The following is a 20,579-nucleotide window of genomic DNA, read 5'->3' as shown; positions in this document are numbered from 1 at the left end:
TGCAAATAGCACCCCAAATATGGTCCTGTAACCATGGGGGAGGGGGTGAGGCAGCCATCAAAATTTCAGAACTGGGTCATAAGTGGCCACCAAGAAAGTCCCTTGTAATTTTGAACAGTCGCTAATTGATCGGTCGTAAGCCGAGGACTCCCTATACACTTAGTAGCGGTTGTGGTGGGGAGCGACATTTCAAAGGTGCCCGGGTTCTGCTGGGCAGCAGGTACAGATTTGTGCCCCCCGAGGTGCCCAGGTGGAAAATGAGATGGTTCTGCCAGAGCAGCAGACCCAACCAGCCACCCCACCCATCCAAGAAGGAAGGATGACTGGGAAGGTGACCACGTAAAGTCTTTAATGGGAGTCCCGAGAAGAGGGAGGGAGGTAAGGCGCTCAGGGCTCTGTCACGAGGCAGCTTTTCCGGCCCTGCTTGGAGAAGGAGAGACTTCGGATGCGCGACGCCACTTCCTGTGTGCGGAAGGTCAGGCCGAAGATGTCCTCGTGGTAGCGGTTTTGGTCCTGGAGGAGTCGAAGGACAGAGACACAGGTTGGACCCTGAGAAAGCAGAGCCAAGGCAAAGCTGAGCCACAACTTCTGCCCTCCCCCACCCGGCGTACCCGGAGTTCGCTGATGGCGTCGCCCGCCTCGACCAGCGACATCCTCCCTTCCTGTGCCAGGATCTGCTGGATGGTCTGCAGGACCCCCGTGGCCATGGTGACATCCCCACAAACGTAGACATGGCCCTCGCGCTGGCTCAGGACTTCGAAGACGTGGTCTGCCAGGTGCAGCCGCAGCAGGTCCTGTACGTAAGTCTGGGGGAGCAGAGAAAAGAGCGAGTGGGGAACGTGTCCCGCGCTCGACGGCCACCCCGTCAGGATACCTTCCTGGCCTCAGGGGACCGGGGACGTGTTTTTGTGTCTGCCAGTGGAGACTGAGGACGAGCGGAAGCTCCCCTGGGATAAGACACGGGTCATCTGAAGGAGGGAGGTTCCATTTGGCTACCTTGGGGTAATCGGGGTCTCGCGAAAAGCCGGTGAGGACACGATGTAAAGCCCCCCTTTCCTGCGCTTCTCGGATCTCCTCGCAGTAGATGTGGTCGTGCTGGGAGCTACGGCAGCCGAAGACCAGGGTCATCTCGCTGGTGGACAGGCCTGGAAGGACAAGGTAGCCTTCAGTAAGGCGTTCGACAGCGTAGACCACAATCGGCTTGTACTGGGTTTGTTAAAAGCACATCACGTCAAACCAACCTTGTCAAAGTGACTAGGAGACCAGCGAAATGCCATAGAATACTTAGACTTCAATAAAGCATTGTTGTGGCCTGTTGGCCGCCCCTCCCCCCTCCAGCAGCCGAATCAGAGGGGGAGGACTGGGACTCAGGGTCAGCATCAGGGCAACCCGGGAGCTCCGAGGGGGAAGAGGGAGGGAAGAGAGAGAGGCGGAGCCTGGGCTGTCTGTTAGCCTCGGAGAGTTAACAGCCTCCAGATCTGGAGGTGGTTGAAAAGAGGAGGAACAGCCGGGTCCCGTGCCTGACGTGTGGATGCGCAGAAGGGAGGGGAGAGGAGAGCAGGGGAAATCTATGGGCCGGTCCTTGGGACGGAAGATCCACTGCTGCTGGCGAAACCCCACACTAGCTCTGGGGAGAAAAGGCGGAGATGAATACATGTGGCAGAGAAGTATTCATCTCCCAGCCAGACAGGCTTGTTAGCCTGTGAGAGAAACTTTTCCGGCCGCTGGCATTCCTAATAAAGGAATAATTTGAGTTCAGGTCAGAGGGTCTGTCTGTGTCGTGTTTGGGGAGCTGGGTAAGAACGGACGTTCGACAGAGTAAACCACAACCTACTTCTTAGTAAACTAGAAAAATGTGGGACGGACGGCATCGCCACTAGATGGAGTTGTAACCGACTGACAAACTATACTCAACGAGTAGTCCTTAATGGCACGACATACACATGGAGCTAAGTAAGCAGTGGGGTACCACAAGGTTCTATCCTGGGCCCAGGACTCCTCAGTGGCTTCATCGATGACTCAGATGAGGGAAAGGAAGGAGAACTCATCAAATTTCCAGAGGATACTAAACTGCCAGGAACAGCCAACACCCCAGAAGACAATTTCAGGAGCCCAAAAGATCTTGAACAATGAAATTTAATGTGGAGAAAAGCCAGGTTTTACACCTGGGCAGGAAACACTCAAGGTACAGGTACAAGGTGGGCTCAAAAACAGGGAGATGCGAGGTGGACTTTAAAGTCCTATCAGACAATCCTTGAAACAAGTCAGCTTGTGTGCAGCAGCTGCCCAAAAGCCTCGTGCAATCCTGGGTTCTCTAAACAGAGGCGTAGAATCAAAATCACGGGAAGGGTTAGTACCGCTTTGTAAAGCCTTAGTAAGGCCATACCCAGAGTGCTGCATCCAGTTTACGGGATAAGAAACAACAGATGGGAACTAACCAAGGAGAGAAGCTACCAGGAATGAAGGAGAAACTTCCTGACAGTGAGGGCAATTAACCAGGGGAACTGCTTGCCACCAGAAGATGTGAGTGCTTCATCACTGGAGGTTTTTATGAAGAAATTGGACTGCCACTTGTCTCAAATTGCAGAGGTTCTGCTTGAGTAGGGGGGTTGGATTAGATGACCTCCAAGGTCCCTGCCAACTCTGTGGGGTTCTGTAATTCTGTAAGGGTCTCCTGCTTGAGCAGCAGCTTGGACTAGAAGACCCCCCCCCAAGCTGCCTTCCAGCACTGTTCTGATTGATTGACGTTTGTCAGCGACCACCAGCACCCTTCCCCTCTCCCCGGGACAATACCACTCCCCTCCGACTCACCTGTTGTCTCCATCTGGTGTTTACGTTGCTGCCAGAAACCCCGGAATGGGGCGATACCAGTGCCGGGCCCCACCAGGATGCAGGGAGCCGTGGGGTCCTCCGGTAGCTGGAAATTTGGGGTGCTTTAGGGCCAAGAGAGGAAGCAAATTACTTGTGGGGTCTCTTCCAGTAGCCCTAATTATAATTGAGCCTTTCTGTTGACTGGCAGACCATTGGCGATACCCCTGCTGAGATGGCACCCCAAATGTCCATCGGTCTCCCCAGCAGATCCCCCCCCTTTTGGTCCCCTGGCTGCAAGCTTTGGGGATTAAGGACTGCCTCCTATATTTTATAGTATGATTCACTTCGGTTTGGGGTCTTCGTCAACCCCCACCCCAAATTCTCCTGATGCAAAGACCACCAAAGAGACTTTGCTTGAACTCTGCGATTCGGAAGGGATTATAGAGCATTTAATGCACTCCTGGGTCACCCATCCCATGACGAGCTCCAGATATAGTGGAAAACATGGCAGCTCCTGGCTCTCAGAAGACACAGAAGCAGCATGGGAGGGGGGGGGACTAAGGCCGTCTCCCCCCTCCCACCTTCCCTCTGTACAAGCAACACAGATCAGCCCCTTGCCTTCCTTCCTATTGGGTGGGGATGGCATTGAATCTCTAATCGGACATCTCAATTGCAGCCACCTCAGAACTGTGAAAGGACGACTGTCTTGGGCAATAGGTTGGACTAGAAGATCTCCGAGGTCCCTTCCAGCCCTGTGAGTCTATGTTGCCTATGATCTACATTTGGATACTTGACAATGGACTCGTGTTTATGTAGGTTGCAATGTCCCGCGATCTCCTTTTGCGACCGTCAGACAAGCCAATCAAGGGGTGGGGAGTCCAGAGTCACTTAACAGCCATGTCACTAATTTAACACCCGCAGGGGTTCACTTAAGTAATGTGGCATGAAAGGTTTAGGTTTAGGTTTCATTTTATTTATATGCCGCCCTATTCCCAGCAGGACTCAGGGCAGCGCACAAACCCAAGGGGGGGAAGGGAAACACAAAAACTACAAATACAAGCATTTAAAAATAAACAACAGCCACACAAATCGAGAGGGGAAGGGAACTCATCACCCCCAGGCCTGCCGACACAGCCAGGTTTTAACGGCTTTTCGGAAGGCCTGGAGAGAGGCGAGGGTCCGAATCTCTGCGGGGAGTTCGTTCCAGAGGGCCGGAGCTGCCACAGAGAAGGCCCTCCCCCGGGTAGTAGTCAGATGGCATTGGCTGGTAGACGGAACCTGGAGGAGGCCGGCCCTGTGTGATCTAATGGGTCTTTGGGAGGTAATTGGCAGCAGGCGGTCTCTCAAGTACCCAGGTCCAATACCATGAAGGGCTTTATAAGTGACGACTAGCACCTTGAAGCGTATCCGGAGACCAATCGGTAACCAGTGCAGCTCGTGGAGGATAGGTGTAATGTGGGTGTACCGAGGTGCACCCACGATTGCTCGCGCAGCTGCATTCTGGACGAGCTGAAGTCTCCGAATGCTCTTCAAGGGCTGCCCCATGTAGAGCGGTTGTAAAACAGGAGGGAAATGACTTCATAAATTTCTCACTTGGCAACATAAAATTGTGGTGGTAAGTTGAGAACTAGCTGTATCTTGAGGGGGAGCAACTGCTTCAAAAACAGCCCCCCTTCACTTGAGAGCATCTCAGCACAATTGCCCTGGAAAGAGGCAGGATGTGTTGGAGAGAAAAAAGTACGTCAAAGGACTCCAGTTCCCATCGGGAGCTCCCTTACCTTCGGACGAAAGCTGGCACCATCTCGCCCGGAGAGAGCTGGGACAGCCATGTGGAGCAGACTCCGTAGTGCATTGGGCCCTTCCCATCTAGGGGAGAAAACAGACACACCATCATGAGCCCCATGGAATTGCCTTCTACCCACCAGTTTCCTCGCCCCTGGATAATTGAACAATTCAATTTCATTTCTTTTTTTAAAAAATTTAAATTATTTTAATATTTATCATTCATGTTTTATTTGGTCCCTCCTGTTGCATCCTTTTATGATTCTATTCCACCATTATTTTATATTACTGTAACTCTTGTCAGGTAGACAGTTGTCCTGAGGCAAATTAGCCATAGCAAGTTGCCTCACAGCGAGTTGTCCCTTCGCGAGTTGTCCTGAGGTGAATTGGCCGTAGCAAGTTGCCTCACAGCGAGTTGTCCCATAGCGAGTTGTTCTGAGGCGAATTGATGGTGGTGAGTTGTCTCACAGGAAGTAATTCGGAGGCAAATTGGCCGCAGCAAGTTGTCCTGAGGCAAATTGGCCATGGAGAGTTGTCTCACAGTGAGATTTCCCTCAGCAAGTTGTCCTGAGGCAAATTGGCTGCAGTGAGTTGTCTCACAGTGAGATGTCCCTTAGCGAATTGGTCTGAGGCAAATCGGCTGTGGCGAGTTGTCCCACAGCAAGTTGTCCTGAGGTAAATTGGTTGCGGCAAGTTGTCTCACAGCAAGTTGGCCCAAAGCAAGTTGGCCCACAGTGAATTGGTTGCAGCAAGGTGCTCTAAGGCGAATTGGCTCCAATGAGTTGTTCCACAGCAAATTGGCTGCAAATTGTCCTGCAGCCAGTTTCCCGCAGTAAGTTTCCCTCAGCGAGTTGTCCCGCAGCAAGTTGGCTGCAGCAAATTACCTGTGGCAAGTTGCCTATGGCCAGATGGACGTGGTGAGCTACCCATGTCCAGTTGGCCATTGTGAATTATCATAGCCCCGTGCTGTAAGAGAGAGGATCATGGAAATGCCAGTTATCTTCCCTCTGAGGCGCCCCAATGTCCTCCTGCCCACTCACCCTGACTGCGGTAGTTGAGCACAGCTACCGTGAGGTGCAGCTCTCCCACGTGGGCGTCAGGCGCGGAGCTGACAGAGTACTGGCGGGCCTGCAGCAGGGGCAGCTGGGTGAGCAGCAGCGAGGTGGGCAGCGCCACTGAGGGGAACTCCTCCAACAGCTCCACAACCGTCGGGTACCGGAACCACTTCCATTCCTCATAGAGAAGAGAGTCCTGCAGACAGAAGAATCGGCACTCAGGACGGTGGCAGATCGTGAAATTGGGGAAAGCGAAGCACAGCTGAGCCTGGGATGGGCACCAAACAGCTCTTGGAGGGGAAACTACCACACCATTGCACTCATTTCACACGCTAGTAAAGTTATGCTCAAAATCCTACAGGCAAGACTCTAGCAGTATGTGGATCAAGAACTACCAGAAGTACAGGCAGGATTTTGAAGAGGCAGAGGAAGGAGGTATCAAATTGCCAACGTACACTGGATCATGGGGAAAGCTAGAGAGTTCCAGAAAAACATCTACTTCATTGACTATGCTGAAAGTCGCTTGCTCCTGCGGAGGAAAGTGATGGCAAACCTAGACAGCATCCTAAAAAGCAGAGACATCACCCTGCCAACAAGAGGGTGTCTAGTCAAGGCTGTGGCTTTCCCAGTTGCCATGGATGGCTGTGAAGGTTGGACTGTTAGGAAGGCTGAGGGCCAAAGGATGGAGGGCCTTGAACTCTGGTGCTGGAGAAGAAGACTCCTGCATTGAGTCCCTTGGACTGCAAGGCCATCCAACCGGTCAGTCCTAGTGGAGATCAACCCTGGCTGCTCTTTAGAAGCCCGGATCCTGAAGAGGAAACTCAAAGACTTTGGCCACCTAAGGAGAAGGAAGAAGGACTCCCTGGAGAAGAGCCTCACGCTGGGAACGATGGAGGGCAGAAGAAGGGGATGGCAGAGAAGGAGGTGGCTGGACGGAGTCCCCGAAGCAGTCGGCCTGAGCTTGAATGGACTCTAGAGGATGGTAGAGGACAGGAAGTCCATAGGGTCACAATGGGTCGGACACCACTTCATAACTAACAACAAACCTTTCTGAATGAATAGCAGAATAACACAGGTGGAGGGCACCATAGAGGTCATCTAGTTCAACCCCCTGCTCTAAGGTCCCTTCCAACTCTTATCGTTCTGTAAGGGTCACCTGCTTGAGCAGGGGGTTGGACTAGATGACCTCTGAGGTCCCTTCCATGAATCTGTCCTAGGGTCTTCTGCTCGAGCAGGGGATTAGACTGGATGACCTCTGGGATCCCTTCCGACTCTGTGATTCGAGTGCCGTCCCTACCTGGCTGAGCCGTTGTAGCTTCTCCCGCTCAACTCGGTCTTCGGCCAGGGTGGCCAGCAGCTGGAGCAGCTGTGGGCTGGGCGCCGTGGTGATGTCCAGGAAGTAAGTGAGCGCCTGGCGCAGCGTGCAAGGGGGCAGGCGGTGGCTGGGCACCCACATCCGTTTCACGCCTACGACGGAGAGAGAGAGAGAGGGCGGTGGAGTGAAGCGTTTGACACGGGTCCCCAAGCCAGACTCCAACTCACGCCAGCACTCCTCGACATACGACAGTCTGTTTAGGGACTGTTGAAAGTTTCAACAGCGGAAGGAAGCTATAGAAGAGGATAAGGAGAAGATAGAGAACCCAGAGGATGAGCTATTAAATGGAAAAGGGGAGGGAAAGAAGGGGAAAACAGAAAAGAAGATATTAAATATGCAAGTATATATTCAAGAGCGAGATATAAAGGGTGGGGAAAACATAGGACAGATTAGCGAAGGGAAGGGACTAAGAAAGGATACCAAATTACTTTTTGGGTTGGTGGGAAGACCATCCCAAGGAAACATAAACTGAGAATTGAAAGAGACAACAGAAAAAGAAAGAGAGGAGGAGAGAATGAGAGAATTGAATTGAATTGAATTGAATAGGTTTATTTATAGGCCGCCCTTTTCCCTGAGGGGACTCAGGGCGGCTAACAACTCATAGGGAAGGGGATACAGACAATAACATATAACATAACACATAATTAAAAAGTAAACAACATTCATCCAACATTCGGGTGGGGGCAGATCAAATCTCTACCCCCAGGCCTGGCAGGATAGCCAGTTCTTGAGGGCTGCGCGGAAGGTCTGAAGGGTGGTGAGGGTACGAATCTCCACGGGGAGATCGTTCCAGAGGGTCGGAGCTGCTACTGAAAAGGCTCTCCTCCGCATAGTTGCCAGCCGGCACTGGCAGGCAGATGGCACTCGGAGGAGGCCTAATCTATGAGATCTAATCGGTCTAGAGGAGGTAATCGGCAGGAGGCGGTCTCCCAAGTACCCAGATCCACTACCATGGAGGGCTTTATAGGTGGTAAGAAGCACCTTGAAGCGCACACGGAGATCAACAGGTAGCCAGCGCAGCTCGCGGAGGATAGGTGTTATGTGGGTGAACCGAGGTGCACCCACAATCACTCTCGCAGCCGAGGAAGAATGAGAGGAAGAGGAGGGAAGGAAGAAAGACGTTAGGAGATGAGGATGGAAGGAGGAGAAAGAGAAGGAGAGGATAGGAAGGGAAAGAGGAAGAGGAAGAGTAGGAGAAAGGGAAGGGAAGAAGGAAGGGGGAGGCGAGGAGGAAGGAAGGAAGGAAGAAAGGAAGGAAGGAAGGAAGGAAGAAAGAAAGTAGAGAAGGGAGGGAGGGAGAAAAGAAAGGAAAAATAAGGCAGAAGGGATGGTAAACAAAGCAACCCAAACTGTATATTCTAACCTATTAAATGAAATAATAAATGTATAAGACTGACAAACATAAAGGAGAATAACAATTATGTGAACTTAAAATGGAATGTAAGAGAATAAAAAAATAAAATAAGTTGGGGGGGAAAAGTTTCAACAGCAGTGGAAAAAAAAGTGTTTTTCACACCGTTGCGGCATCCCCGTGTCCGAATTCGGATGGCCGTCCGAGCACAGTCAACGGGGCAGCCATTGAACTAACCTGACGACTGTAGGGATTTGCTTAATGACCATGGCAAGAAAGGTGGTAAAACAGGACAAAATTCAGAACCATCACAGGGGGTCCTCGACTTAAGACCATTCGTTTAGTGACCGTTTGAAGTCTCAACAGCAGTGAAAAGAGTGACTTGGGGCTGTTTTTCACAATTACGACCGTTGCAGTATCCCTGTGTCAAAATTCGGATGCTGGCAACAGACTCGTATTTACGACGGTCGCAGTGTCCCAGGGGTCACATGATCCCCTTTTGCGACAATCTGACTAGCACAGTCAATGGGGGAGCCACTTAATGACCGTGCGACAAACCTGATTGGGGGGGTTTGCTTAATGACCATGGCAAGAAGGTTGTAAGACGAGACAAAATTGAGAACAATTCTTTCACTCAACAACCAAACTTTTGGGCTCAATCCAGGTCGTAAGCCGAAGACTTGCTGTAATTCTGGGCTTAATTATCATAAGTCGAGGACTACCTGCAATTTTGGTCTCAACCGTGGTCATTAGTCGAGATTCGAGAACTATCTGTAATTCTGGGCTCAAATGTCATAAGTCGAGGACTACCTGACATTCTCGTCTCAATTATGGTCGTAAGTTGGGGAATGACCTGCAATTTTCGCCTCAATCATTGTAAATTGAGGACTCCCTATAATTCTGGTCACAATTGTGGCCGTAAGTCGAGGACTCCTGGCGGGCTCTTGTCCCCCCCAGGCGGTGGGTCTGGGTATTTCAGGGGTGGGTTCTGGCTGCTGCTACTGCCAGTTTGCTCAGGAATGCCCTGCGCGCTTGATGCATGTTTGATGCGCGCTATGAGTGCACGTACAGTACTAAAAAATGCTTCTGCGCATACGCAGCAGCAAAAAACAAGATGGCGGCACGTGGCAGGCCGAGTTACTTCCTACTCGGTCGAACTGATCAAACTGGTAGGAACCCACCTCTGGGGCATTTGCTGAAAGGCAGGCACCCCTGTGGTCTCGCACGCCATTTTTTTGTGTAGCTGGCCCTCCCTGCGTTCGGCACAGGCATGCAAATCAGGGCAACAGGCTCCACCCCAGGACTCATCTGTCTTCCCAGCTCTCACCCTCGGTGCCCGCCTCCAGGGTCTCCACAGCGACAGGCTCCTCGGCCGGCGGGGGGTCCTGGACTAGCTGCATCAACGCCTCTACCAGATCCGGCCGGTTGGCGGGGAAGATGCTGACGTGGTCACCAGGTTGATACTGCAGCTCCGGTTGGTCTCCCAATTGTAACCGTACCAAGATGGTGGCCCGGCTGGTGGGAGGGGGCAAGGCGTCAGTGAGTGTGGAGCCCCCCACGCCAACTGAATCGATGCCAAGCGGGATTCCAAGGATGTGCTCCCTGAAGGTGGTTGCATTGGGACTCCTGCCCTGCACCCCAGGGGTGGACTACATGGCCTCGGAGGCACCCTCAACTCTACGTCTGCAGGTGAAATACAGGTAATCCTCGACCAACCAAAGTTCATTTAGTGACCGTTTTTTCCAGCACTGAAAAAGACCATTTTTCACCCTTACGATCAGCGGGATTGCCTGAGACCAATTCAGACATTTGGCCAATGACTACAATTTAGGATGGTTGCAGGTATCCCGGGCTCGGGTGAGTCTCTTTTTGCAACCTTTGGATGAGCCAAGTCAACGGGAAAGGCGGATTTGCTCCATGACCATGTGAGTAATTTAAAACCACTGCAGGGATTCATTTAAAGACCGTGGCAAACAGGGCAAACCCCACTGAGTGAATGTCTCTCTCAGCGACATAAATGCGTGGACGTTGAGGAGTATCTGTATCTCCCTGGAGTTGAGCTTAGCCGTGGGAGATGAATCCAGGAGAGCAGAGAGGAGGGAGGGGGGGGCTATGGAATTCAGGAGGGGCCCTTCCACCCACCTCCTACCTGCAGAAGGGGGGCACCGCCCACCCCACCCTAAGGACTCTCACCCAGAATCGGCGCTCTGCAGGTTCTTGACCGAAATGATGTAGCACGGAAACACCTTGCGTTTGTGCATCTTTGTCAGATCTGGGGTGGGGTGGGGTCACAGGGAGAGAGAAAGGGATGGTTCAGCCATGCAGGTGAGGGGGGTATCTCCCCCCAGGGGTCTCCCCACGCTAAAGCCAGGCCTTCCTAAAAAAGAGGGGTGCACCATTTCTGGCCACAAAGGCCCTCCACGTATTTTAGGAGTGCGTGGACACAAGTGACCTGGGGGAAGGACAGCTGGCGCATCAAACAGGATGTTTTGGAGGGGAGGGAGGAAGAGGACGAGGGGGAAGGAGGGAATGGTTTCGTCTGTGCACTACTTGCGCACATGCAGCTCCGTGTGCTCCCACTTGTGTGGCCCGATTTTGCAACCAGCCACAGCCTGACATCGAGCTGAGGAACCGGAGCTCGCGAACACCACCAAGCTACGCGCTCAGCCGCACTGCCCAAAAAACCCAGCCAATTGGGCAAGTTGAATCGGGGGGAGTGGGGAGGGAGGAGCTACTCTGACCGTCCCCCTCCTCTACCTGCCAGGAGGTCAAAGGTGGTGCTGGGTTGGGCCAGGACCCGGTGCCGGTTGCGCTTCCAGCTGCAGCGGTTGGAGAAAACCTCGGTGGAGACGGAGTCGGACTCTACGCAGAAGGTGTCACAGGCAGCCTGCAAGGAAAAAATTGGAGGAGGTCAGAGAGGGGAACCTGCTAGCAGCCCCCAGACCCCCCCAGGTGCATCTTCTGGGCAGGTTACAGGTAGTCCTTCACTGACAATAGTTTGTTTAGTGACCATTCAAAGTTACAACGGCAGTGAACAAAATGACTCGGGACCATTTTTCACACTTTCAACCATCCCGATGGGTCACGCGATCAACGTTCAGATGCCCGGCAACTGACCTCTTTATGACGGTCACAGTGTCGCAGGGTCACGTGATCCCCTGTTTGCGACTTTCGGTCGAGCAAAGTCAGTGGGGGAAGCCAGATTCACTTAACAACCGTGTGAGTGACTGAACAACAGCAGTGATTTGCTTAACTACCGTGGCAAGAAAGGTCATAAAAGGGGGGCAAAACTGATCTCGCAAATGTCTCACTTAGCAATGGAAATTGGGTCGTACATCGAGGACTACCTGCACAGCTGGCCATCAGGTGGCAGCGATGCCCTTCCCAAGGAGATGGGGAGGAGCCCAAGTGTTGACAGGAACACTTGGCTGTTTCTGAGCCGAAGGGCCCCAGGGAGGAAGGGGTTCACTCTTGAGGGGTTTGGGGGGAGCAATCCTGCCACCGCCCAACACCCACCTTGAAGACGCTGGAGGCCCAGGTGCGAAAGGATTCCTCCTGGCCGCAGAGTTCGTCCCCTTCGCCCAGAGGCAGGATCCGCTCGCCACCCAGCTCCTCCAGCCGGGTATCCACTGCATGGGCGAAGGCACAAAAATGGGGGTATGCGCGAGATCCCAGCCCAAAGACGGAGAACCTGAGGAGACAAAGGGGGTCCTGAGCGGCTTCTCCTCTTTGGGGCTCGGCTGAAGCTGTGAGGAGGGGTGGGGGCTCTTTGCCCGGGACAATTTGGGGGAGGTGCAACTCGTCTCCCACCTTGCAGGCAGCTTGGACAATTTTGAACTTCCGCCCAAGGAGGAGGAGGGGTCTCCTGTGCCCCCCTGTTTCTGCCAGTCCAGCTGTGTTGGGAGGGCCCTTGGAGATGGGGAACCCGAGGCAGCTCCCCTAAACTATGACGCTTGTGGAGCAGGGCAGAAACAGAGGCAGGCATCACAGAACGGCAAGTGATGCCCGGATAACCAGAGGGCAATCTCAACACCTCCTTCCTCCTTCGGAAGGGAAGTTTCTCTTCGTCGGGGATCGTTACGGTTGGATAAATCAGGCGTCCACATTCCCTGGTCCACAACCTGCTACTCGGCCTTGCACTGTTCGGAAACTTTGCCTTCCCTTGCTGGGTGTAAAAGGTATACAGGGAGTCCTCGGCTTACGACTGTTCATTTAGGACCATTCGGCGCTACAATAGCACTGAAGACAAGGGAGGTAGGAGCCTTTTTTCACACGTGGGAACCGTGGCATCTACTCAAAGTTCAGAGGTTTGGGAAGTGACTCATATTTAGGACAATGGCAGCATCCCTCAATCAGGCCATCCTCTGACTGGCCAAGCCCATAGGGAAGCCCGATTCACTTCATGACCACACCACTCACTTAACAACTGAAAGGGATTCACTCATGACCGTGTCGCTAACTGGAGGGATTCACGTAACAACCGGGGTGCGAAAGGTCACAAAATAGGAGCAAGCTCAGCCACATGAAATGTGGGTCTCCATCGTGGTCGTAAGTCGAGGACTAGCTGCAACGATCGGGATCAAATTAATATGTTGGCTGCCACGGAGCTGTCATGTTTCAATGCTTTGGATTATTGGTGGGATTCAAAATGGCTGTGAGGAATGCAAGGGGCTCCCCCCAAAAGAGTGGGAGGGGGCCTGTGAGACCTCCCCTGCCTGAGGGCCGGGGCATTGGGCTGTCAATCAAGAAGGAGAGAGAGAGAGACCCTTCCCCTTTTAATGCACAGAGGTGGAACCCTGGAGCAGGTGGAGGAGGAGGTGCGGCCTAAAAGTCCTAGACCGGAGCAGGGATGACAAAGGGGGTCCCCACGACCCCCTCCCCAGTGAGTATAGGGCAACCTCCTCCCACCCTTATGGAAAGCCCTCCGAGTCCCACCCCCACCCCCAGCAAGACTTGAGTTGGGGTCCCATCTCCTGTCTGGCTGCCCGGAACCCACCTGAGGGTCCCCAGGGCCCCGGCACAGTCGGTGTTGCTGGACTCCCGGCGTTTCCTCTTCCAAAAAACCACCGAGGGGTCAGACTGGGAGATGCTGTTGAATCGCATCTTGTAGCTCCTGAGGGACAGAGAGAAGGAAGGAAGGAAAGGGAGGGAGGGAGGGAAGAGAGGGAAGGAGAGAGAGAGGAGGGAGGGAAGGAAGGAAGGAGGAAAGGGAGGGAGGGAGGGAAGGGAGGAAAGGAAGGGAGGAAGGAAGGAGAGAAAGATCATGGGAGGGAAGGAAAAAGGAAGGAAGGATAGAAGGAGAGAGAGGAAGTAGGGAAGGAAGTAAAGAGGGTGGGTGGGAAAGAGGGAATGAAATGTGGATGGGAGAGAGGGAGGAAAGGAAGAAGAAAAGAGAGTGGGAGGAAGAAAGAGAGGGAAGGAAGGGTGGGAGAGATGAAGAAAGGGAGGGAAAGAAGGGTGGGAGAGAGGAAGGAAAGAAGGCGAGAAAGAGCCAGGAAGGGAGGGTGGGTACAAGGAGGGATAGAAGCAAGGAAGGAGAGAGAGAAGGAGGGAAGAAAGGAGGGTAGATAGGAAGGAATGAATGGTGAGTGGGTGGGAGGGAGGGAGGGAAGGAAGGAAGAAGAAAAGAGAAAGAGTGGGAGGAAAGAAGGAAGGGGGTAGAGAGGAAGGAAAGATGGGAGGAAGGAAAGAGAGAAGAGGGAGGATGAGAGGGAGAAAGGAAGATGGAAGGAGGGGGAGTTGTAAGTAATTAAGTTTAATGCCATAAGTATTAGTAGATGTAAGCCATACGGATCATAACTCTTTGGGGGCTCCTTCATAATGTATTAAAAGTCGGAAGGGTCCTGAGCACAAAAAGCTCCAGAAGTGGGGTCAGAGCATGGCTTCTGATGCTTGGGACCAGAGGATGCCAACATCTGGAGTAGCTTTCCAAAGACCCTTTGCACTTAAGGTATGTGGGAAGTAGGACTCCATTTTAGGGGCTGCGCAGATGTTTGAGAAAGCAACTTATGGGAACCAAGATCCCATAACTCACCTTCCTGGTCTTGTCTCTCCCAACTATGCTGGGCTTCAAGTCCCATAAATGTGGTGGGGGTCCACCACCTTTGGGGAAAGGGGCTCTAATGCCACTGATCTGCAACAATGTGGGATGGATCTTCCTGTAGTTCCCATTATAATCCCATGTGGGTTGACTCACAAGGACCCCCACCATCCAGATGCCAGATGTTTCCTTTAGGCCTTCAAAGAAGTCCAACATCATTCTTTCCAGAATGTGTCTTCATTGGGCCTTCTCATGATAACACAATTGTTCAAAAAGCTAATTCTGTCCACAACCAAGCTCTGAAGACTTTCCTGCTGAGGGTTCCTTGGCCAGGTGAGGGCCAGGCGGAGGTCCTCTGGAGGAAAAGGTCCAAGCTGAAGGACCTTCAACCAGGCTCCAGCAGCTGAACCCACAGCTGATTCAGAAAACACCTTGGAGAGAGAAGATATAGCAAGGCTTACTTCTGAAACTCCGGCTCAACAGCTCCGAGATAAGGACAAGACATCTCCATCAAGGCCTTGGAGAAACTCTGGAATGAGAAAGAACCAACCAAGGAGAGAAGCAACCTAGAACGAAGGAGAAACTTCCTAACGGTGAGAACCATTAACCAGTGGAATATCTCTAGATGTTGTGGGTGCTTCATCAATGGAGGCTTTCAAGAAGAGATTGGACAACCAGTTGTCTGAAAGGGTAGAGGGTCTTCTGCTTGAGTAGGGGGTTAGACTAGAAGACCTCCAAGCTCCCTTCCAACTCTGTGACTCTACATCCATGCATCTGAAACAGATTTGAGGTCTCCTTTGGTCCAAGGAAGAACCCAACCAGCCAGGACTTGCTGAAGGACGAGATTGGGGTAGGACTTGGTCCTACCTGAGGGAGCAAAACTCTTCTGTGGACATCCATCCATCCAACCACCATCATCCCCAGCACACTGGAGGGAGGACAGCAGAAGAAATAAGGGGCAGCCTTGTCAACAGATGGGAGCTCAACTTACCCTAGGCTGCCCTGGCTAGGAGGCCTGATGGGTTAATGTCCACCTCATCCATGAGGAACCCCCGGAAGAAGAATTTGCAAACTCCAATGAGCCAGAAGAAGACCTCAAAAGTGCTTTCCCAAAAAGCTGCTGGATTTTCTTGGGTGTTTTTTTTCCCTTGAAAACCTTTCGCTTCTCATCCCTTCTTCTGTTCTTCAACCTTCTTCAGAACTTTGGAAGTTCTTTAGTTGAGAAGTGAAATGTTTTCAAAGGAAGAACCCAAGAAAGTCCAGTTGCAACCATGGGGCAACCATGACCTGGAGGATTGAGAATCTCCATAGACATGGAGCCAGAAAGGATCACCATATCTTCTGGAGAAGATAAGTCAAAGCCTCCAGACGAACATGTCTCAGCCTTGGTGACTTGAAGATGAGTGGACTTCAACTCCCAGAATTCCCCAGCCAGACATCAGACTCATCCAACTCTCAGGTTGGCTGTGGAATTCTGGGAGTTGAAGTCCACACTTCTTCCAATCATCAAGATGGAGGAACACTGATCTGGAGGCCGACTGGGGGACTCTGGGAGTTGAAGTTCACGCATCTTCCAGTCATCAAGGTTGAGAGACCCTTGTCCAGATGGTCCAACCGCTTTGTCCCACATTAAGGCCGTTACCTCTCCATTTTCAGGTGGGTCCCCATTGCCAAAAGTGCTTGTGACCACCAGAACGAGGGTCTCGTGCTCCAAGGACACCACGTCGTATTCATCGAGGCACATCACCTGTAGGGCGAGACACAGAAACAGCAGGAGATGGAAACATGAACATCTTCCATCTCTACCCACCAGTGACAGGGACCCCCAATTGTTGATGGTATCTGCTGAGGATTTCTGAGATGGAGGTTGGCCATAGGGGGAAAGGAAGGGCTGTTCTCCTTTCCTATACCCTGCATGGCATCGTCAGTGAGATGTTCTCCTGGAGCAGACGGAAGGTAGCGTGTAGGTCAACCATGACCCAGTCTGGAAGAGTTGGGAGCTCCACCCCAGGTCCCTCACTGAAAATGTGTCAACCAGTTGACTGGAAAGGCCTTGTTTCAACGTGACCTGGTAGTAGCTCTTGCATTCTCTGAAGGTTCTCCTTGACCAACCAACCTTCTCCCACAGCGATGGACACCAAAGTCCAGAGGGGCATAAACCATGCCTGACCCAGGTGTGGACTTCCTGAACCCAGATCACATAACTTCTCCAGCCCCAAGACCCAAGAAGGTCTTCCCCCACAGTGCTGGGAAGGTCCCGATCCATGTGCCTTCCACCTTCTTCTCCAAGAAGCATCCCGTGGAGCTTCCCTGAATGAGGAGGGGTCCCGGTGGGCTCACCTTGGGGGCGAAAGCTGACTGGAAGAGCTCCTTCAGGTTGAAGGCGTAGGCCTTGGACTTGCCCGTCTCTGAGGCATAGAGGATGGTGGCTTTGACCCGTTGGGCCATCACATGACCCATCAGCTTGGCGGAGATCTTGACGGCACTGGTGACAGAAAGGAGAGCGGGATTGTGGAGAGACGGACTTGAGGGGTCCATCCCACCTCTGACTTTGAACGGGGGGTGGGTGGGTCACAAGACCAATGGGGCAAGCCTTCTTCTCCTCTGGTGGACCTGCTAGGTTTGGAGAACTTGAGGAAGGAGAGGGACTTACTTGGCGATCTCTTTGAAGGTCTTCTTCCTGGTGATGGTGGTCCCTTTGGGGATGTAGGACTTCCAGGGGTCAGCCTGTGGGGAGAAAGGGGGGAGGGCAGGGGAAGGTCTGAGACTCTCAGATGGGTGAAGAGGGAGGAGATGAAGGCCTCCGAGCTGTCCTTGAGGTCCCAGAGACTCGGGGAGGCCTCAACTCTCAACAGAATCCTTCGCTTAGGGACTGTGGGAAATTACGGCCTGGGACAAGTGAGCTACGATTGGTCAGACATGGCCAAGGATCAAAATCCAGGGGCTTCTCCTCCTCCTCCTCCTCCTCCTCCTCCTCCTCTTCCTCCTTCTCCTCCTCCTCCTCCTCCCCTCTTTCTCCTTCTTTGTCTTTTTTCCTCATTTCTGTTTTTCTTTCTCCCCCTCCTTTCTCCTCCTCCTTTCTCCTCCTCCTTCTTTTGTCCTTTCCCCCTCTTGTCCTTTCCTCCTCATTTCTCCTTTTCCTTCTTTCTTTTTCCTTCTCCTTTCTGTTTCCCCCTCTTCCCCTCTTGTCCTATCTGTCTCCTTTCTCCTTCCCCACCTTTCTTTCTGCTTTCTCCTCCTCCTTTCTCCTCTCCTTGTCCTTCTTTCTCCTCCTCCTTTCTTTTTCCTCCTCCTCCTCCTCCTCTCTTCCTATTCCTCTTCTTCTCTTGTCATCTCCACCTTTCTCTTTCTGGTTCTCTTCCTTCTTTCTCCTTCTTTTTCTTCCTTCTTGCCATTCTCCCCCTCTTCCCTTCTTTCTCCTCCTCCTTTCTCCTTCTGCACTCTTGTTCTCTCCTTCCCCTTCTCTTTCTTTCTTTTTCCTCCTTCTTTCTCCTTCTCCTCCCCCTCCCCTCTTGTCCTCGCCTTCTCCTTTCTCTTCCTTCTCCTTCTTTCACCTTCTGGGTCTCCTCCTTCCGTGGTGGGGCAATGGTTAGAGCGCAGTAGGGCAAGCTCCTTCTGCCGACTGCCAGATGACTGCAATTTGGCAATTCAAACCACACCAGGCTCAAGGTTGACTCAGTCTTCTGTCCTTCCGAGGTTGGTAAAATGAGGATCCAGATTGTTCCGGGGGGGGGGGGGGGAAGCTGGCTCTATAAAACCGCTTAGAGAGGGCTGTAAAGGGCTGTGAAGCGGTATATAAGTCTGCTATTGCTATTCTCCTTTCTCTTATTCCTTTCTTCTCCATTTTGTTTTTTCCTTCTTCTCCTCTTCCTCTCTCCTCCTCTCCTTCTCCTTCTTGTTCTCTTCCTGTCTTGTCCTTCTCCTTTTTTCTATTCCTCCTTTCTCCTCCGTGTCCCTCCTGCCATTCTCCTCCTCCTCCTCCTCCCCACCAACTTCCTTCTTTCATAAATCAGCTTCGTGGCCATCTCTCCTCTTCCCTTTTTCTCTCCCACAAGAGTCTTTCAAAAGTCCTCTCAGCAAAACTCACAAGGAACATCAGATGAAGGAAGCACAGCCTCCTCCCCATCAGTGAACCGGCGGGGAGGGAGGGGGCATAGAGGTGAGAGACCCACCTGGTATCGGAAGCCGGGGGAGAGCTGGTAGTTGACCAGCTCCTGGTGGAAGACGGGGGTGAGGCTGCCAGAGATGGGGGGCACCAGCCAGACCCAGTCAGCGGGGCAGCCCCCCCGGATACGCTGCTCGTTCTCCAGGTGCTTCATGAAGGACTCGGACACGGCGTGGTGGTCCACAATGGTCACTTTGGCCAGCTGCAGAGAAGGGCCAAGGGTGGGGTGCCATTAACCATCACCCACCACACCCCTGAAGTTCTCTTTCCCTTCCAGACCCCTCAACGGTGAAAGGAAGGGTGGGTGGGGTCCTGCCCCCCCCCACAGACCACCCAAAGCTGCTGTCAGCTTAAAAGAGAGAAGGGGAGGAATGAGAGAGAAAGAAAAAAGGGAGGGAGGGAGGAGAAAGGGTGGAATGACAGAAAGCAGGGCCACATTCCCAGAAACAAACATCTCACGTGGTGACCGAAATGCGCGGTTCAGTGGCCGTCGTAAGGTGAGGACTCTCTGTCCTGACGCCCCCTACCTGAAAGCTGTGCAGCACAGCTACGTTCATCTCCACCGCCGCCTTGTCCTTCCAGAGGGAGAGGGTGGTCCCCGTGTCCAGCCCCATCTTCTCAGCCACGCCCTGCAAGGAACTCTCCGGTTATGGGAGGCAGGAATAATGGAGAAGCAGGAACAGGCTTTAGGGGGGTCTGTCCGGGATCTCCAGCAGCTCCATTTGCAGGGAGAGGTTGCTGGGCATTGGGAGGGCTGTGTTTCTTTGTTTGTTTTTAACCCATTTTTAATATTTATATAAACAACTCAAGGGGGCAAACATATCCAACGGATCTTCCTCTTCCTATTTTACCCCATAACAACAGCCCTGTGAGGTAGGTTGCCCTGAGAGAGAGGGACTACTCCAAAGACACTCAGCCAGCTTTCATGCCTAAGGCGGGACTAGAACTTTCAGTCTCCTGGTGATTGGCCAAAAGTCACCTGCCCGTCTTTCATGCCTAAGGCGGGACTAGAACTCCCCATCTCCTGGTGATTGGCCGAAAGTCACCCATATGTTTTTCATGGCTAAGGCCGGACTAGAACTCCCCATCTTCTGGTGACTGCCCCAAAGTTGCCCACCCATCCTTCAGGCCTAAGAAAGATCTAGAACTCCCAGCCTCTTGCTTTCTAGTCTAGGAGTTTGTTTTCTCCTGTGTGATTCAGCGTGACTCTGCAAGCCCTAGTATGAACTGGGCCATGGAGGACACACACCTACACAAGGAACTATATTACAACAGCAGGAACCACTAGGCCAAACTGGCCAGGACCCCATAGATCTGCCTGAACCTCATAGACCAGAGATGGTGAACCTTTTTTGGCTCGCGTGCCAAAAGCGGGGGGAGCGCAGGGGGGTCATGAGTAGCCATGCCACACCCATAATGCTATTTGCAGGACCTCAGCATGCAGGACCAGTGCCCCCCCTCCATTTTTGGCATTCTTTTTCGCCCTCCCCAAAAACAGCCCCCCCCAGCCCCACCCGAAGCCTCCAGAGCGCAAAAAACGGGCCCTATGGGCAAACCAGGAGTTCAGGCGTGGGCTTCCGGTTTGCTCATCGGGCCGGTTTTAGCCCTCCGGAGGCTTCAGCGCGCGCATGTGCATTGGCCAGCTAACAGGGCAACACCTCGCGTGCCCTGACAAATGGCTCTAAAGCAATAGCAAATAGCAGTAGACTTATATACCGCTTCATAGGCCTTTCAGGCCTCTCTAAGCGGTTTACAGAGAGTCAGCATATTGCCCCCAACAATCTGGGTCCTCATTTTACCCACCTCGGAAGGATGGAAGGCTGAGTCAACCCTGAGCCGGTGAGATTTGAACCGCTGACCTGCTGATCTAGCAGTAGCCTGCAGTGCTGCATTTAACCACTGCGCCACCTTGGCTCTGCGTGCCACAGGTTCTCCATCACGGCCACAGACCCTTGCAAGGGGGCTGCCAAAGGCTGTTGCTTTGGGGCAGCTCCGGGAAG

General features: G+C 52.8%; 1 protein-coding gene across 2 annotated transcripts in view; it reads right to left on the bottom strand.

The window, feature by feature from the left end:
• Nucleotides 1–332: 332 nt before the first annotated feature.
• Nucleotides 333–20,579, bottom strand: part of NOS3 (nitric oxide synthase 3) — a 28,389-nt gene continuing 8,142 nt past the window's right edge. Inside the window, exons 9-26 of one of the 2 annotated variants that reach the window (XM_087712316.1) lie at nucleotides 19,107–19,208; nucleotides 18,587–18,781; nucleotides 17,068–17,141; nucleotides 16,755–16,899; nucleotides 16,057–16,161; nucleotides 14,876–14,943; nucleotides 13,371–13,487; nucleotides 11,891–12,065; nucleotides 11,132–11,261; nucleotides 10,568–10,646; nucleotides 9,702–9,889; nucleotides 6,946–7,115; nucleotides 5,634–5,844; nucleotides 4,590–4,677; nucleotides 2,812–2,933; nucleotides 997–1,145; nucleotides 612–806; nucleotides 333–513 (exon numbers count right to left, since the gene is read on the bottom strand). In XM_087712316.1, the coding sequence (XP_087568442.1) occupies nucleotides 388–513; nucleotides 612–806; nucleotides 997–1,145; nucleotides 2,812–2,933; nucleotides 4,590–4,677; nucleotides 5,634–5,844; nucleotides 6,946–7,115; nucleotides 9,702–9,889; nucleotides 10,568–10,646; nucleotides 11,132–11,261; nucleotides 11,891–12,065; nucleotides 13,371–13,487; nucleotides 14,876–14,943; nucleotides 16,057–16,161; nucleotides 16,755–16,899; nucleotides 17,068–17,141; nucleotides 18,587–18,781; nucleotides 19,107–19,208 (2,439 nt within the window). In that variant the 3' untranslated portion in view covers nucleotides 333–387. Of the gene's footprint in view, nucleotides 807–996; nucleotides 1,146–2,811; nucleotides 2,934–4,589; nucleotides 4,678–5,633; nucleotides 5,845–6,945; nucleotides 7,116–9,701; nucleotides 9,890–10,567; nucleotides 10,647–11,131; nucleotides 11,262–11,890; nucleotides 12,066–13,370; nucleotides 13,488–14,875; nucleotides 14,944–16,056; nucleotides 16,162–16,754; nucleotides 16,900–17,067; nucleotides 17,142–18,586; nucleotides 18,782–19,106; nucleotides 19,209–20,579 lie in introns of both variants that reach the window. The other variant, XM_087712315.1, reaches the window with a different exon arrangement.

This window comes from Thamnophis sirtalis, unplaced genomic scaffold (genome assembly GCF_051295495.1).
Source record: "Thamnophis sirtalis isolate CommonGarterSnake01/CBP01778 unplaced genomic scaffold, rThaSir2_p1.2 scaffold_4, whole genome shotgun sequence".
Taxonomy (NCBI): domain Eukaryota; kingdom Metazoa; phylum Chordata; class Lepidosauria; order Squamata; family Natricidae; genus Thamnophis; species Thamnophis sirtalis.
The sequence above is the reverse complement of the archived record's forward strand: the minus strand, read 5'-3'. Positions and strand labels throughout refer to the sequence as shown.